Source organism: Larus michahellis, chromosome 3 (genome assembly GCF_964199755.1).
Source record: "Larus michahellis chromosome 3, bLarMic1.1, whole genome shotgun sequence".
NCBI lineage: Eukaryota > Metazoa > Chordata > Aves > Charadriiformes > Laridae > Larus > Larus michahellis.
Window position 1 is genome coordinate 74,571,495 of NC_133898.1, and position 19,075 is coordinate 74,590,569.

Here is a 19,075-nt window from a genome sequence, read left to right on the forward strand (position 1 = left end):
CAGTTCCCTGAGATATTGCATTAGATATTATTGCTTTTCGTCAGGATTCTGACAAAAATTTTGTAGGATCAATTTCTGACTTCTTGAAAGAAGACTTATATCATGCCAGACTGTCTAACTTATTGACGCCACAGTCTTCGGTGGTTAAATAAATAGTTTAGCAGGAGTCTTTCTGAAATATTTTTGATCTTTTTATATGAGATTCTGGTCAGGAAGGAGACTCCATACCTTTGTCTGATTCATCCCTGATCAAAAGAAACAATGTGAAGGAGTCTGTAAGTTGGATTTTACACCTGAGGGTGAAGGAGAGCTGGTAACCTGGCAGAATCCTTTACACTCAGGACTCAGAAATACTGATAAATGTTAGTGATGAAATCCTAATCACTCAGCAATGACTGACACGGACGTTATTTTTGCAGATAACACTCTTATGGCACATGAAGCATTAGTCATATCTTTTAAAGAATTCAAGAGAATATTAGTATCCTCCAACTGTCTGGTACTTAAGAGTGACAGGTGTCTTTAAATGAACCTCTCAAAAAACACCTGGACTTTTCAAGACATGAATTTGCTTCAGGACCACGGGCTTTAAGTGCCTGATCCCCCACTCCTTTTGACTCCAGTGAAAGGGTTGATGGACCTTGAATGGCCAGGCAAGGCAAAAGAGCTTTTGTTCTCTTCCTGGTATGCATTGATGGCAGTCTGTCAGGAAAAAAAGAGCAGCGGCAAATTTATTTCCCATCCCACTTGTAGAATGGAGTGGAATAACTGGTAATGTTACTCTGAGTGATTTAAAAAGACTGTTAGGATTTAGTCTGCCAGTAGCATTTGCTGTTCACTGTCAGGGCACTACCATGACAAGTGAAGAGTTGTTTTTTAACTAAGAAAAGAAATGTATTGATTGGGAAAGTGGGATAAGAAGGACTCACTTGACAAACGCTGTAAAAGAAGTGGGATGGTGTCATTTTCAGAGCAGGTCTGTCAAGTCAGGTAGCAAAGGAGGGGGACTGGGACCGTAATCCTGCTACTGGCATGCACCTCTCACTGCTTGTGGTCTTCTGCCTCTGTGCATAACCTCCCCCAGGACCACACAGCACACAGATTTCTATGAGGACCTCTTTGCAGTATATGGGACATAAACTTGATCATGAACATTAACTCGAATTTGGTTATGTGTGAAAAGTACACGTTCTGGTTGGTTGTACTTCCAGCCCTGCATATGTGTAGTTTCGATGCTGTCTCGTTTTTGTTATTACTGCAGCAGAACCAAAGGGTTGCTTTCCCCAGCTGTCATGCTCTGTTTCTTATTTGCAAAACAGATAACATTTTTTGTTGTTACTCTGAGATGTGGGGAATAGGAGTATTGCTATATCTGCCTTCTGCAGAGATTAAGTAAAACCGTGGGTACCTGACCTCTCTCAAGCAAAAATAAAACCCTCCCCTCTCAATTGTCTGTTACCTAAGTAACAAGAAACATGTTTTTTTCTTGTTCGTCATAAGGTAGCATTGTTAGTTGCAGTGGAATTCAAATATCCAGGTTACATTTGCTTCACAAAACCCTTTTCCCTGGCCTGAATTTGAGCACAAGTCTAAACTGCCCGGGTAGCTCAGGAAAGGGGAAGACCCACAAGTGATCAGAGAGGAAGACCTTTAAGGCATCAGGGATGTAAAATGGGATTTTATAGCCAACTACTCACTTCAAAAAGTGTCTATGAATTTAAAATGTACAAGTACAGATATAATTATTTCCAAGACCCACAAAATGATCTCAAGCAGAAACCTTTACACTGGAGGCCAAGTCCCCCTGATGCAGAAAACAATTTGTGTCCCAGTCTGGATTGTTTTATGGTGGCACAACGGCTCGACGTGCTGCACTGCTGACTCTGGCTGCCGAGCCCCTTCACCCCACAGGGAACACCTGCCAACAGCTCCTTGGCAGCTGCGGTTCGTGCCAGTTGTACCGGAGCTGCACGGTTTCCTCAGGCCCTGGGAATGCAGACGGGAACTTCCAAAAGTCCCCAATGTCCTTGCCTTGCCTTCCGAGCTCTGGGGACGCAGCTGAGGATCTTCTACACTGTGTCTCCAGGGTAATACTTTTATTTTCATTTAAGCTCTGAATTTGGAAAAAAGAAACGGTTTAACTGTCTCTTTAGGATCATTGTATTCCTCTGCATTTGGTCTATCTCTGTTCTGCTCTTTCAGGGAGAGAGGCAGAGGAGTAAGGAAGACTTAGGAAGTCTTTTCAGTAACTGCTTTGCAAACAAGTATTCTTTATAGTTTGCACTAGGAAGTTGACTTTGGACATATGTTGGAGCTTGGACAGGAATCTAATGTGATTGACAGTGACAAATGGTGACATGCTATTCAAGGAAAATCAGTATATATCTGCTATGATGAGGGGTAAAGATATTAATGCTCAAACTCATTTTTCCTTTTAAAAGACCTGTTATTTTTTAGACATAATTTTTTCAGTGCAGTTACAGCTGTCAGCACTGACAAGGTTGAATTTACTAATTCATATGTTCCGCTTGTGCTCTGTAAAGAGGCTAAAGCGCCTAATGAGAAAGCTTCCCATTTAGATTTTTAAAAAAATAGTGGCAGTAGTAGTAATAATAACAAAATGGGCTCTTCATCTGTAATTCTGACTTTGATCTGTCCAAGACTGTGGCTAGAATGAGAGAGAAAGAAAAAGGAAATGCAAAGAAAAATTATAGCTACCGTTGAAATGGACATATTTTTTATAAATCTGGTTGCTGTCATGTAATTTCTTTCTTCTAGCTGATAATTGCTGAAATATTTTGCCTGCTTTATATTTTTTCTCCTTTCTTCTGTATCTGTCTCTCTATATATTTGTGACAAATAACAGATGCCAGTTTTTCTTGAATATTTCACATCATAGGTTTGTGTATTGCTGGGTGGGTGACTGACACAAAGGGTTAATTCCAGCTGCAGACTTTTGTATTTTAGAAGTCAAAGAATGATTTATCCACTGCCAGGAGCTGATATCTATCCCATCTGTGGGAATACATAAGTCAAGCATGTCCCAATGTCCCAGGGCAAACAGGGACCAAGGAGTAACAGAAAAACCTGCTGTTAAAAAAAAAAAAAAACAAAACCACAGGAGACACACACAGTCTACAGGACCCCTCTTAGAGATGCAACTGTATTACACACACACGGACATCCGGGAAAAAAAAAGGCCTGCTTAAACTTGCAAGAAAGGACTAGGATGTATAACCTTCTATTGTCTAAGCCTATTTCCACACTATTGTTGCATTTACAAAAAAACAGTGCTTAGCTTGGAGGTGGCTTTGAATTCACTGTGCCTAGATCCTGAGTATCTGCTCTCAGAAAGGCTAGGAAAGAGCCAAAATCCAGATGGGCCTCCTGAGGTTTTGACTGGAGTTACTTATGAGACAAATTCCTTGCTAATGTCACTATGGGAAGTCCAGTCAAAGCTGAATGTCTAAGATGGTACATAATGTAATTTATCAAGCAGAAGAATAAGCCATTAAATGGAAAAGAAGGTGAGATTTCCCCTTAGTTGTGAAGGTCAGACTGAACAGCCAGTTTCGAGTGTCCCCGAAGGGATTCGCATTAGTGAAGATACTTGCCGGTTGGTTTTACCCCATATTTTTTCCAAAGTACTTGGTACGAGAACATATATTTGTCTGCCTTTTCACATTAGACTTTTGTCGAAATTTGTCTTTCTTTTAATCTGTTTTTGGCAGTGTATTCAACTGTGATCATATCCGAAAAAAAAAAAATGCTGATTTCTATCGAAACTGTTTTTAAGAGTAAGGTGTGAGGACAAACTTGAAATGTATCAGTGGAAATTTGGAGTTGGGTCTGAAATTTGAAGTTCAGGAACAATTTAGTTCTTTTGATACATATATTTGTGTGATATATTTCTGAGTCTTGTTCTTTCAGCACAGAAAGCTCGTTTAAAATAAAATTTTGAAAAAGCAGTCATCTTTTGAAAAAAAGATCTGTTCTCAAGCAAAAATTCGTCAGGATTGAAGTCATCTTGCTTTGAAAGAACATTTTTGACCAGCTAGCACGCCAAGCTCATCAGGATATTAAAACAGTTCTTGATCAGTATTTCTGACAGTGGTAATTCATGTTAGGTCAGAACCAAACCCCATCTCTACCAAACAGTTGGCTACCTGTTATGTTTGGTACACCATCGACCTTGGATGTAGCTTGTCCTGAAGAAAAGGACAATTAAAGTGGACTTTTTGTCTTTGCATCAGTTCCAGATATCCATTCTTCGCTATCATGGACGTTGTGTTATCTGTGAGACAGCTTCTGAGAAATTTCCCAGATGTGAAAGTAATGCCACAAGGATGCTAATAAAAAAATACTCATTAAGAATAGCAAGAATAAAGTAGATTAAAGGAAAAGAAAAAGCGTGTAATATGGAACTGCTAAATCTCATCCAATTGCAGTCCACCTTGACACGCTGCAATAGATTCCCTCCCTGATCCTAGCTGATAGTCATACAGTCATGCATAGAACAGTTAGAGCAAAGAACACTGAAAAAACTTGCTCTCTTCAACAAGGGGGCTGCTTTAGCCTGGTTTCCCTCCACTGACTATCTACTCAGTCAGCTTGCAAGAAGGCCAAGTAGGATATCTCGTAACATTCTCGTTCCCTGGAAGTAGTTTTATAATCAGTGGGCCTTTTTGTATGCTGGAAAATGTTCATTATTCAGTCACGCACCCAGACTGAGGCTACATCAGCAGTTTTGCAGCGTGATGTCTAATTGGGAGTATCGCCCATGGTGAAGAGGAATACTCAGTATCATAGATATTTTATTTTGTATCTGCTGAGTTTCTCACGTGTAGCTTTGGAGTAATTTCTTTTTGTGAAACCTAACCTACCAAATGCCCCTTAATGAGCTCGGAGTGCCAAGGTGATGTGACCGCCGTGTGCCTGTCATCTGCCCCCAGGCAGAGGCTGATTTGCATTCAGACCAGTCTGCCTACAGAGACAGGGCTTCTTAACTGTCTGTCAGTTGTTCACATTAAATGTAGAACAGATCTAGTACAGAGTTCAACTAACATATTAAAGAAGAAATTGTTTAAAGGTACTGTGCATGCAACTCTATTTGAAAAATGATGCAGGCAGATTTATGAGAATGTTTAAACATATACCAAACTTTAACCTAGATCAGATATGACACCTAGGTCTTGTTTAGTTCTGTATTTTGGGTGTACTTTAATATATCCAAAATAAGTCTATACTTTGGTCATGCTGATATCAAAAATGTTGCAACTGTTACCCATGAAATATCAATTACAAATGGAAAACAATTACTTTAGAGTTGTTCAATGGTCCGTAGAAGGTCACAACTACATCTCTGATTGATCAGGACTTCAAGGGCATCAGAATAAGAATGTGTGCTCCTATTCATACTGAAAAACATAGGGTTTTACCACTGGGACTGAATGAAAAGCTCATCTATAAGTAACAATATTCCTAAGCACAAATCAAACCAAAAAAAGAGTGGAAATGCCTGTTTCAGTGGAAACCAGCTGATGCCTCAAACAAATACTAGTATTTTTCTTCATATGCACATCAAAGCTCAGTGACAGACATCACTCTAATCCTATATTTGCTTCTGCATCTGTCTTTACAATTCATTGGATTCAATACCATCCACCCTTTCCCTAGCATTACACCTCCATCCTATATTTAGTTCTTATCAGTTGATTACTGGCTGTTTCTGATAACAAGGTACTCCCAGGATTCATCAGATATATTGTAGGTAAGGTTAAGTTTCCTTTCCTTGACCCTGCTGTGCTGCTGAGCCTGCACTGAGATGCAAAGCCCTTTTCTTTTGTTTAGTTTGATTTTGTAGGACTGAACTCTGAGAATTCCTTGGTAATGCGTTAGCAGGCAAGCTCAAATACTGTTCTGCGTTTTCTTGTTGACTGAGGGTTTTACTCAATTCCTCAAATGCGTCTTTGTATCAGTATGGAAGTCTCTGCTCTCATTACCTAGTAATTCAATGTGATCTATTGTCTTTCCCTATTCCCTTTTTACTGATGTCTTCAAGGCAACCCAGAAATCAACTCATAACGTATTTGTATACTCCTACTTTGATTATATGAACAACACAACTTTTCATATAAAAGCAAGAGTTTGTGTTATATTCTGTCAAATAGTCAACCTCTGACATTTTCCTAAAATAAAGTGTTCCAATAATTGCTTTTCTTTGATTTATGAGTTAGAACTTTCACTGAAATACACGTTATCTGAGATCAAGGCGAACGGTTACATGCAGACATCTGTAGCATCATACGGTACTTTCTCCCATCTTCATAAGGTTGTTACTTTTTCCCTATCCAGCCAACTACGGAGCAAAGAGAAGCTTCATTTTTCATTTTCTTTAACACAGACTTGTATATCTCAGGAATCTGGTGTGAGGAGGGACACTTACCTTGCTGCTATAACTCCCTCCATCCCCACTGAATGTGAGATCTGATCCCAGGACACTTAATTTAGCATGCAGCCCCTGGGAGTGGGAAGGGAATATCTGCTGCTAACTTGAACCAACAGCATTTTCACATTGTGCCTGAGACCTGATGAGAAGAAAACAAGGAGAAATTGTGTGTGTCCAGGTTTGGATATCACTTGCAAGAACCAAAGTAACTTTAATTTTTTTTTTCATTTGAAATATGAACAAGGAGAGAGAAAGGACATTTTACAAAAGATTTCCTATCAGGTTAGAAGGCTCCCACCAAAATGCATTCTGGGTCAGGTTCATTATATAAGCTCAGTAAGGGGATTAATGTTTACGTTCTCAGATAAAAAGCTGTATAGCATTTGTGCTGGCCTTCTGCATAATGTGAATTTCACAAATTAGTGTAGAAGAAACTCCTAAACTTCAGCCAGGTGCTAAAGTTCTGTTTTTAACAAAACTTCTAAGCAGCCCTATAAAATATTGAGAATTTCCCTTGCTTAGACTCATAAAGAAGAAATATGTTATTCTGTATAAAATTCAGGTGGTAATGTTCATTTTTCAAAATACATGTACATGTACAGAAGCAGAACTTGGTTTACCTGAGTTCCGTGTATTTTTGCAAAGGCTGTGATTATCTCCAGTAAATATGACATCCAGCACCCTTAACTTTACCCCGCTTAAAGGGAGCAACTTTGTAACTTCCAATGCAGTTGCCTAGAGCTGTACTTCTTGTAAGATATTTGTGTGTATGACAGCTTTAGACTGCTTCACAGAATGAATGTTTTGATTCTATAAGGCGTGCAGAGACTACCAAGCAGTTCTCTTTCTGGCCACTGGGCTGATGTTGTGGAAAATTGATTTCCAGCTGGATTCTCTCACTTCCTCTGCTCTTATATTTTGGTTTAGGAATATCAGCCCATGATTGAGGGTGAGCATAAATAGCAGCAAGGAAGTAAGGCATGGGGGCGAGAGGACAGGTGGTAGGAGCTGAAATGGAAACAGTGAGGGACAATCAACCATAGAGATACAGTTATACAAGCAGATATGCCTGAGTATAGTCCACATTCTCAGGATCTTGCTACATAAAACAAGAACAAAATTCAGACATGAATATTTTACCCAGTTCTCTCTTCTTATGTACCCATACTGAGCCTTTATTATTTTATTTCACTTCAAATGATAATACAAGTGAAAGCAATCCTGACTTTGCAATATTGATTAGTTCTGTGCTTGGCGTAGTCATCTGAGATGATGCCTCTCACATCTCAAGTGAGACAGCAAGTAGCATAGCTGTCAAAATACAGATGACCCAAAATATTTAACTGTTCATGTGAAATGGCACTGCTCCAGCACAAGAGAAAGAAGTAATTAAGAAGGACACGGGCTTTGCCTTAGTGTCACACATCCTAGAACACTTTACTAACCACTGAGCTATTGTAGGCAGCTGTTGATGGGAATGTGATTCCACAGAACATTTCAGTATTCATGAAAGGGTATTTTTTGAAGGAATAATATTCTGTATAAAATCTTTTCTTCAGGCTTGGTGAGGAGGATCTTCTGAAGGTCAGGGTAAAGGTGCAAACGAAGGGTTAAGAGGATGATCAGAAAAGCACTGACTACTGAGCACCGATTACTCAAAGCTTGTCAGGGCAAAAGATTTGGTCAGTAGAGCTGAAGAAAAAAGGGGATGGAGCACTGATTGTAAGCTTTGGCTAGAAAAGGCTAACATTTTCAGATATGTGGCAGGTTTGAATTGTGTTAGAGTAGAAGGAAGAGAAAAATCCTGGTGGTGACTGTAAGCTGTCCAGTAAGCCTTCACTTCTGCATCTTGTGCACTGGATAAACAGATTCCTTTCCTTATACTTTGCCACAGAGCCAGGTGCTTATATCTCCTGGGGGGAAGATGAGAAGTGCAAATGCCAGCCCATGTAGCAGAGACGAGCTGACTATAGGTTCCCTAGTAAGAACTGTTTAAGATGGTTTCTGATTTCATGTGACTGTGACATTTATGTAGAGGTATGCTGGCTTGAGGGCACTTTTTTGCTAATTTAATTTTCAAGCTCTTGCCCACATACGTCATTCCACAGCTGTGAAACTGCAAGCAATGCAATGAAAAGATTGCTCAGGTTTTAAAATCATTATTCTTATTTAAATTGTTAATATTTTTGCTCCTCTAAATTTGTTTAAAAGTTTATTTTTGATACAGTTTGATAAAACCTGGTTTAAAATCAGAGATTTTTTTGAAGTGCTTAATTGTTTCCATAAATCAGACCTAGAAAAAAATCTGATCTGCTTAATATTTTGCATATTACCTTCATGAATTTAGGGTATATCAACTATTACTATTTACGTTTTTAACAGTGTTCTGTAATACTTAGATGAACTTCACAGCTATGTGTTGTAATTGCAGCAAAACAGAAGAGTACCAAAAAAATCCAAACTGAAGAAGATGACTTTCATAGGTTTAAAGTGGTGTCTTAATTGGCTCTGAACTGCGGCTAAGAATCAAAGTGGAGAAAACCACCTAAATTTACCCTCCCCCTTAGTCAGCGGTAAGCTTCATAGGACCCTCCCCAAACCAAATAAGGCCAGGAAGAATGTGCTAAGCACTGAGTGTGCTAAGAATAAAGTTGAGCCGGGATGGATAAGGTTACTTTGAACTCTATATTTCATGTTTCCTGACATACCCTCCAAAGAACTGCAATTATGCTAGTGAGGCTGCAGGAGTGTTAGACAGTTCTTTCCCAGTTCTTTTGCTTTTCGCTGCCTTTCCATGTGCTCCTGTCTTGTTTAGAGCTGGGCCTTTTAACTTTTATTTGTGGTGTGCATGGTTCTTAGGATATTGGAAAAAATCATGCTGAGGATTCACTGTGAGGCATGGCTATTTTTGTTAGAAGCTGATACTTCAGACTGAGCTTTAAGTGTTGCCTCTGGAAGGCCCTAGGTTGCTCTGGGAGGGCAGGAGTCTGCAGAGGAAAGAGAAAGTTCAGAGGGGTGCAAAAGAAGAAGGAACAGAATTAGAAAAAGCAGAGGACCTCCCTCTTCTCATTCTGCAGCTCCTGCAAGAGCCAGCAACCCAGAAGTATTATCTAAGCTGCCACAGTAGATCTTGACCTTTTTAACAGAGTATCTCTTACCATCTTCATCATGGCCGAGATTACAGCAGAAGGTACGGTAACTATTTTCAAATATAATTAACCAAAAGTGATATGTACTTTGACAGTGTAATTGAGCCAGTGTGTCAATATGGTTTGTTGCTCTTAGCAAATAATGCTTTCACTCCAGGATCATTTCATTTTGTTTGTTGAATTGCTTTCTACTTTTCTTTCTTTTTTCTTTTTTTCTTTTTTACTCTTATAGCCTGAGTTTCTCCTAGTTACCGAAGCTAGATCTCTGTACACCTCTAAAAATAGCGTTAGAGTCATTTGCAGAACAACACTGCTTAGGCAGCTCCATTAGAGTGATACAAGAAAGGGAACATCTGAATGTCAGGTGGTTCCACCCTCAAGCCTTTGCTCAGGTAAAGCTTTGGTAGTCCCTTATAATTGGAGATTTGCTGGAGTCAGAATAGCTTAGTTTGTGGCCCTGATTTTTCCATAAGGAGCATAGAGTATTTGTGAACTGTGCATGAAGTTACTGAAGGGTAAAGGCTATCAACTCTGCAATCCTTCTTCAGGTAAACTTCTAAAGGAGTCAGTGAAAGTTGTCCTGAAATAAGCGTGCCAGAGCTAGGTCTGCAAGTATGAAAGGCAATTGTATTAACCAATAAATACATATTCTAAAATATGAATATTTCATGTGCTTTAATATTTCCTGACCATTCATATTTAAATAACATTTTAGATGCATAACAATATTTTATCAGCCGCAGTCAGACAGGGGATATATTTAAAACACAACCTTCTTTAAATTTAATATTGAATATTTTAGATGAATTTCATTCCAATCTTCTTTTTTTCCAGTGTGGATTACTCCACTGTTTATCAGAATTTAATAATGGCACCACAAAAAAAAAGAAAAGCTTTTAAACAGTCTTCTGAAAGTTATTTTTATTCTACTTGTCAAGGTTATGTGGCATTTCAGCGTATGAAAGTTGTACTTTTCATCTTCCATCTTTCATTGTTAATATTTGTAAGAGGATCTGCATTAAGCACTATTAGAGAGAGAGAGCCCGTTGTCTTCTAAAGGATTCATGTTAGGACTATGTCAAATTGTACGCTTCTTGCCTGATGTCTGGTTAGCCACAGCAAGGAGACGATGCGCGTATGATTTTTTAATCAGCAGTTGGACGGATCTGTAATTTGCTTCTGGCAGCAAATATTGTCAAAACAGGTGGTTCAGTCTGACAGCCCTAACCCAAAAGCTAGCGCTAGTTTATTTGCGTATTCTTAAACTAGGTTTGTTGGAAATGTTCATTACATTGTAGCTGCTATCAGGGAAATCTCTGACATTATTTTGTGTTCCAAAGTGCGTGCATTAATAACATCAGTGTCAGAGGAGCATTATGGAAGTACCTCCAAGCAAAAAACCCAAAAGATTAGCAATATTTTTTAGTGCAAAATCAATAGCAAAAATAGAATTTTTTTCAATCAGTCTGCAAGTGACTTTTCAATCATTTATCTTATTAAAGAAAGAAAATAAAACACCCTACAATAAAATAAAAATAAAACAAAGAGTCTGAAAATGGTTTTATAGTGCTTTTATAGTGTTGCTACAGGTGTTCCTTTGCTGTCATATTCCCTGTCTGCCTTCTGTGTTTTTTCTGTGCAAAGCAATAGACTTCAGGTGATAAGGGGCATCAGCTCCACAGTAACCTGACCTTCAGCATGACAGGTAAATAAGCAATATAATTAGTTTAGTTTAGTTTAGTTTAGTTTAGCCTAGTTTTGTTTTGTTTTGTTTTCTTATATTTGGAATGGAGTTATGTTAATTGGCTGATTTTTAAACTGGAAATTTTACTCATGGCAGAAAATTATGAATTCAGCCCGGGGCTAATGTTTCACAGCAGTTTATTTTCCTCTGGGGCTACTACAGGCACTCATGAAGCAATCTGAAAGTTCAAATCTAAACTTCAGCAGCATATAGTTTGGAGAAATAAAAAAACAATTAAAATACCTCTTGCTTCACACAATTCCTTTTTGATTTTATTTTATTTGATGCTACATACCAGCCCATGATTTGCTGGAGTCTTTGTGGCTTTATTAGGATTAAACTACTTTCTCTTTATGGGACGTATTCTTAACTCTATTTTATACCGTCAGCCACACATCAGCTAGCCTGTCGGGCTCCTGCCTTTTGGGGTACCATGCTGACACGTCAGAGAGCACGGCACAACAGCAATGCAGTGCTTCAACACTGCCATGGCCAGCATGGCTGCTGCTTTAGAGAGATGGTCCAGCCCTGGCAGAGTGGTGCTGTTGGTGCACATCTCAAGGTACCTTTTTCTGACAGCCCCTGCCAATACCATAGTCTATTCAGGGACAGATCCACTGGGCTGATGGGGGGCTCTTTCAGGTCGACATCATGGTAACGACAATGAGAGTAAGTAGCTTAAAAATGTAGCCAGCAAGCAATGATGCTGGCATGTCTATTGCATCTCAAGCCACATGTGCTGCCTATTCATTTCCACAGCTACAGATTATTAGTTGTGGAAATACTGGTGAAGCGTACCCGGTGAAAGACAAAAGGATATCTCTGAAGACAGCAATTTATAAATGTCCTTAGAAAGTTGGCAGGACCTAGGTCTCCTGCTGGTAAATATTTAGGAGAAGATTCCAAAGGATTATCTTCAGCATCCTCATATTACAAGCACAGAAATGTACTATTAAAATATGGAAGTCCTTAAAATGGTATAGCAAAAAAAAAATCTCAGTACAGATACTAAGTAGTCTGTCTTTGTGACATTCTCAGGATGGTATATTATTATTATTGTTATTATTATTATTATTATTATTATTTATTACTACTACAATGTTTTGACTCTTATTGAGTACTCTGTAACCATCAGGGACTTTACTGTGATCCACTTAAGAGCTTGCCTAGGAAGCCACGGGTATCTATGCTCCTCTGCTGTGTTCATGAACACGGGGATTGGACTGGACTCAATGGCGGATGTAGTTAGAGCTGCCACCAATGAAACAGGAATACAAAAAGCCTGCCCCCTCTTCTACCAATGTACAGCTTAATCTCTGTGTACACAATAGCTCCAGCAGCCGCCCTATAGTTGGTCCTTTCTAGTCCAATCTACTGCAGGTCACAGTGCAAGGTTGACGGCTGTCCCCTGGTGCTTTATCCTTCCAGGCAGGGAAGAATGAACAGAGACTTAGCTCTGCCTGATGCAATGCACCGCAGACTGTACACTGATCTAATCCGGAGAGGTGAGGAGAGGAGAAAGATGAGGTTTCTATGCCAGCTGTTTGTCTGACACAACTTATTTCCCCAGTGGAGCAATAGAGAAGCGGGAGTCGAACAGAAATGTGACAATGAGCCACAATTTGGTCCTTATTTTGCTGCTGAGAGCTGTGCAGCTACACATTTCCTCTGTCTCAGAGCAGGCTGCAAGGAGACAGGCTAGCCCTGGGGCCACACACAGCTTGTTAGTGACAAAATCAAAATTAGCTACTGGATTTCAGTCCTTTTCTCAGGCTATTTGATAACTACGAAAGGTTTTAAGATGTAAAACCTTTTCAAAAGGTGGATTTAATGTGGTTTGTATGCCTGAAGTTTACTATACACGGAACTGATAACGTATGAGAAATAACACACAAGAGCCAGAGGTTAAAATCATAATGACCTCACGAGCGTGATGGCCAGAAGCTATCAGCAGTCTCCAGTTGGCAAAAAGTTTAGCGAAGTCACACTGCGGGCAAGAGGGAGATAGCTACTTCTCATGGTAATTCATGAGTCGCTGCTAGAGGTGCTAGTTGTGCCAACTGCTAAAGGAGCTGAGATGAATAGATTAGATTAGATGATTCATTTTGATGGCCAAAGGCGTGTGAAGTGTTTCCTAGTCTTCAGTCGGACTGCTGTTTATGGGTTGAGTTAGGGGGTTTCTATAGAATTGATTAGCAACAAGTGAATTTGCAAAATGAAAAGGTGTCATCTTTTTCTGGCTTTCAGTGTTGATGAGGAAGCAGATACTATACCTTTTGCATCAGGGTAAGGAAAATACAACAATTTTGGCAACAGTTATTTGAAGGAATCAGTCTGCTCTTGTTCACAAGTACCAGATAAAGTCAACAGCCTAATTACCCAGAGAGACAAAAACTCAGAAACACCAGGACTGCCTTTAAAAAACTCAGTCTTTGGAGGGAACAGAAGCTCCAAATTCTCACTTAAATTCCACAAAACTTGGATTCCCCCATACCTGTGGGCCTGGACACCCCAGGTCGACTTCAGCCTGGGTACTTTCTCATAGCCTGTTGAGGTAAGTAAGTGCAAAGCCGAATTATTTAGCTTAAGTTTTAGGTGTAAGAATTTGTGGGTATTGCTATTCACAGCTGCTACAGTATCTATGCATGTTCAGTTGGTACAGAGAAACTCTAACATATCATCTTAGGTAGACCGTTAGAAAGTCAACTCACTATGGACAGCGTCCCTTAACACCTATAAATCAGAGGTTTAAGTTGATGAGCCGTGATGCTAGTTCATGATGGGCTAACTGCGTGTGCAGTTAACCCGTGTTTACTTGTGTGCAAACAGGTGGGCTGTAGGTCTGATCATTTATTCACTTTCTTTAAAAGAACCTTGTGCTCTTAAGTATTTGGAACATATTTTAAGTTTACTTATGTAAAGAGAAATATATTTAAATCCTGGCAGCATTTTCAAGTGTGAAAGGGTTCCTACCCTTGGTAGTGAGGGTGATCAATTCCTACTGATTTCAAAATTAAGTCTGTGCAACTACTTATATTCTCAAAAGTCCCAGTCTACAATGTCAAGTACGTACTCCTTGAAAAAAAAATCTACTCTATAAATATTTTGTGTACTTTTACCCATTGTCTACAATGTAAGCACTAAGTAAGAAGTGTATTCATGTTGCTTTTACAGCTCTGCTCTAGAAAGCAGACACTGGTTTAGTTTAAAACTTGTTTCATAATGCAGGTCTGGCTTCAGTCCAGGACACAATGAGGACAGAGAAACCAGAGTTGCCCTCTTTGAGGCAAATCGGCTGATTACAGAAATGGAGAAGCTTTCCTTTTCTCCCTGATGCTAATACTGTCTGGTTTCTGCTCTGTTTAAGGAGACTGAACTAGTTGACAGTGCTCATTTTACCAGCTTAAACCATATTTAAAGAAATAGAAGGTGGATTTCTTTAAATCAAAATGATTGAATGAAAAACCTTTAAATAACCAATTTTAATAATGATGTAAATCAACAAACAAGAAACCTAGATTTCAAAACAGCAATTTTAATCTTTTTTGCATGAGTCTATCATTCTTTTTCCCCAAAAGAATGGAAAAGAGACACTGACTCCTGTTGGCTGATAACTAATATGGTGACTGAATACACTAAATTTGTGCCTTTTACTCTTAGAGAGAAAGATAACCTAAATCTCTATCTATTAAACAATTCTATAGTTCAGGAGCCATTTATTCAGATTCTTAGCCTTTACGTGGGTTTTTTTAATGATAGAGAATGGTAAATGGTGCATTTCTTTTTTACTAGATAATGGTTTCATTTTCACTTGTGATTTCTGTCAAGGTTCATTAGGATGGAAATTGGAATTCAATTAAAATGGTACAAACCCAGCATTTTAAAATTATATATTTGTGTACTGTAATTTTACTGGATATATAGGAAAAGAAACAGAACCTGTTTTGATATGCTAAGGGATATATTAAACAAATATAATAGTATTTGTAATTTAGTTTCTGGCCATTGCATCCTACGGGAATGTAGAACTGATAGAGATAATTTTCTTTTGTGTAATGTTTGTTCAAAAGTTAGAGGAAGAAAACATATTTTCTTCTTTAAAAAAAAATCCTTATTACTTCTTGACATAGAATAAGATAATAATTGAGTTCAAATAGTAAAATAAATTGAAATCGAAAACATATTCTTTGCTTTGCAAACAGGTTATGCTCTCAAAAAAAAAGGCTAGCTTAATTTGACTCCATCGGCTCAGCCTGTGATTTCTAGCAGCTCCGTGATTTTTTTTACTTTCTTCACAACTACAATGACTTGATCATAGCTATTTGTTTACATAAAAGTGATTTCAATAGATAGTAGTATAAAAGTGTCATCCTTAGCACTGTTTTTCTTAATTTCATATTTAACTTTTAAAAGCATTTAAAGAAAACTTCAGCTTGTGATTCAAAAAACACCAACTATTATATTCCCTGCCTTCCCCCACCACAGCATCATTTGAGTGGGGCTTAAAAAGGACAAGTATTGAAGATTAATAATGAAATGTCTTCAGTAGTTGTAGATGTATAGGTAGGTGTAAAACAGCAGCGATGTTTCTTTCTACAGTGCTTTTGCAATAATTTCAAAGCAATTCAAAGGTATGGTCAAATAGAACTTTACAGTTATGGGCTTAATATCCTTACTCCTTTACGTTGCCATATCAGACTGGTAACAGGGAACATGAAGCAGATAAGCTGTAGACTCACTGCATCTACAGACTTAAAGCTGTGGACAACTAGCTATGCTTCTTATCCATATTATCCCACTGCCATGTTCTCTTGTCAGCTTTAAACAATTTTATCAGAAATTATGATTATTTCATATTTTAGTCTTAGCCCTGTCTTTATATAAATCTTGCTTTGGTGCAGTGAGACATGACCATTCAGACTTTAGATCCCCATGTAGGAATGTGTTTAAGCAGTATCTGGTCAAAAGGCACCAGCAAGATTTAGCTTCTAGTTTTATTCCTAATACCTGCCTGCAGCACAGTTGATTTCTGTAAGTAAGTCTATTTTAGGAATTATGAAGCAAGTACATGGCTACCAAATATTTGGCTGATAGTAGAGAGAGCAACGCTAGTAGGTAGCCGCAGAGACACCAGATGACGCTGCCAACGCGTCTTGTCCTGTCCCACGTTCTGTCCTTTTCTTCATAGCCTCTGATACTCTTTCTGCTCTGTAGTAGTTTTCCTTTTCCTCTTTGTCTTCTCCTCCCTCTTCCAAGATCTGATAAGTAATACTGCAGGTAATATGCAGGAGATTAAACTCCGTTCCCTTCTCTAAATGTAAAACATAATCAGAAAAACATGGTAAAGCACACATTAAAGAGCTATATTATTCTTCAGACTGATCAGAAAGAGCTGAGATAACAAAACAGATCATGTAATGTGCAGAAGGCTAAACAGAAAACCTGTAGAAGATGATAAGGATTTTGTGTTTTCTCATCCCGAACTCTCTCATATGCTAAAACCTACCTATGTTACAATTTCAGTCAAATCAGTTCATGTCCTCAAAATCATGGTCGGTGCTGGGTTTTGCCCTTAGAAATCAGAATGCAAAACCTGTGGCTTTAAGTCCTGAATAAGCCTCACTTGAGTCCTGTGGCTGATTTGGGCTTTTTTTAGAATCAGTCCTACAGCACAGTGTGAACTTGTCTCTGGCCTAAAAGTTCTGCTTGGTGCCATGAGAAGGCATTTACCATAAGAAAGGAAAATGTAAAATTCCAGGCACAGAAAAGCTTTCTCGCTGGAGAAGTCTCCTCTTCCTATCTTCAAAGATAGTTTTAAAAAATCCTCTACAAATATGTAATGAGTGAAGACCTGCTACTCCCTGTACATGCTTATGTTCTCACAACTTCAAAAGTATCTCTGTACCTTTGCCTTTGTCAAAGGCACAATGAATCTAAGCCTTTGTAGCCTTCTTTGGTATGTAAATCAACTCAATTTTTTCCTATATTCCATTACGTAGATTTAAGTTGTGGTTCTCTATGCATGTCAGGAAGGCTAAATCTTGTTTCAGTCTTTGCTAGGAGGTTATTCACAATTGACACAATTACCATAAATATAGTTTTCTGGTAACTATTTTACTGTTTTTAGAGACATAATTTAATGCATCTATTGAAATGTTAAGATCCTCATTTTGCTTTCACCTTTTCCTCTTATAACAGGTAGGACCTTCATTTTGGCTTCAGATCTATCTATGTAACTCCTGCTGAAGTCAGCTGAATTGATACATGAGCATATAAGATGCAGGATACAACTTAACATCCCAAAGAGGCAATATCATATGTATACATCATACAGTTCTGGCTATATATGTTTCATAGTTTTATAACACATTTTATTCACAGTTTTATAAACTGTAATCATAACATGAATTTAGTATCATTTCAATTGCTCTTCTTTTTTTAAGGGAAAACTTCAAATCCCCTTATTCCTAGAGATTTTGTTGCATCATCATTCAGGATAGGATTAAAAAATATGAGCATTTAACAAGCAGATACCCAAAGTTAGACTCACAACTTGTTTTGGTTTGGTGTGGTGGTTTTCGTTTTGTTTTGTTTTGTTTTGTTTTGTTTTTTACCAGGACTAGTATTTTAACAGTATTTATAGCAAAAGATCCATGATAGAGGTTGAATGTGACCCCTGCTGCCTGGGACAGACACATGACTAGATGGCTGACAACATCCTATCACTTGGAGCACAACCACTGCATACTCTGCTCTTAATTTGAGTCACAACCTGTAAAGCTAATGAAGATGTTCTTTTGATAGTAGAGAGTAAATTCTGACAACACAAGATTTTCTCCTCCTTCAAAAAAAAAAGGAAGGGCTCAAAAAGCTTTTTTTTCTTTTCTTTTTTTTTCTTTTTTTTTAATATATAAATAAATCTGATAAAGTTACCACTTCAGTAAGATGCATTTCAACTCAGATCTAAATACAAGCATTTTTGTTCACAGCAAGAGTAGCCCTGTTATCAGACGCCCAAGCAGAATTAATCCACATGATACACATTTATCCTAAAATACATCTCTTGTTCTAAACATTGTAATTTTCTATTGGTTACATAAAAGCCATCTGAAGCACTCCGGAGAATGTAATGCTCTATTCTGCAGTTAGTAAACCAAATGAAGTGATGAATTTCCGGATCAGTAATAGCCAAAATTCTTCTTTCCCAACCTTCTCTCTCTCTTCCTTCCCCTTCCAAACCCAAGTGCTGTTGGGCCCTCTGCCCAGAGACACACCTCCGTTACTCCCTGCGTTCAGCACAAGTGACAAATCCATAGATTCTGTAATACAACTTTATTATATTTTGCCTGCAAGTTCCTATCAAACCAGAGGTTTCCGGTGATTTTTTGTTGTTTTCTTTTAGTGATTTATATAAAGGTCATGTAAGAAGGATCACAGGGGAAACTTCATTAGGTGGCTGTTATTCTGGAAAGAAGGAAATTTAGTAACTTCGGAAATTATGGAGAAAACAGCTGCAAATATGTGAGCACGCAATTTCAGGAAAGCTTTTTTGCTTTGCAAGGTTAGCTACTAATATTGATGAGGTTTCAGCACACACTTAAAATTAAAACTAAATGTGAATTAAATATGCATATGCAGATATTAGTGTATCGGGGGCGGGGGGGCAATGTGCAATTTTGCCCGAGTTAATGAATTAAGATAATTTCAACTATACAGGCAAAGCAATGATGAGGG

The 19,075-nt window shown here is 38.3% G+C and overlaps 1 protein-coding gene across 1 annotated transcript in view; it reads left to right on the top strand.

The window, feature by feature from the left end:
* The first annotated feature begins 9,077 nt into the window (after positions 1–9,077).
* Positions 9,078–19,075, top strand: part of TRDN (triadin) — a 229,748-nt gene continuing 219,750 nt past the window's right edge. Inside the window, exon 1 of the mRNA XM_074580841.1 lies at positions 9,078–9,638. Within this exon, the coding sequence (XP_074436942.1) occupies positions 9,617–9,638 (22 nt within the window). The 5' untranslated portion in view covers positions 9,078–9,616. The remainder of the gene's footprint in view (positions 9,639–19,075) is intronic.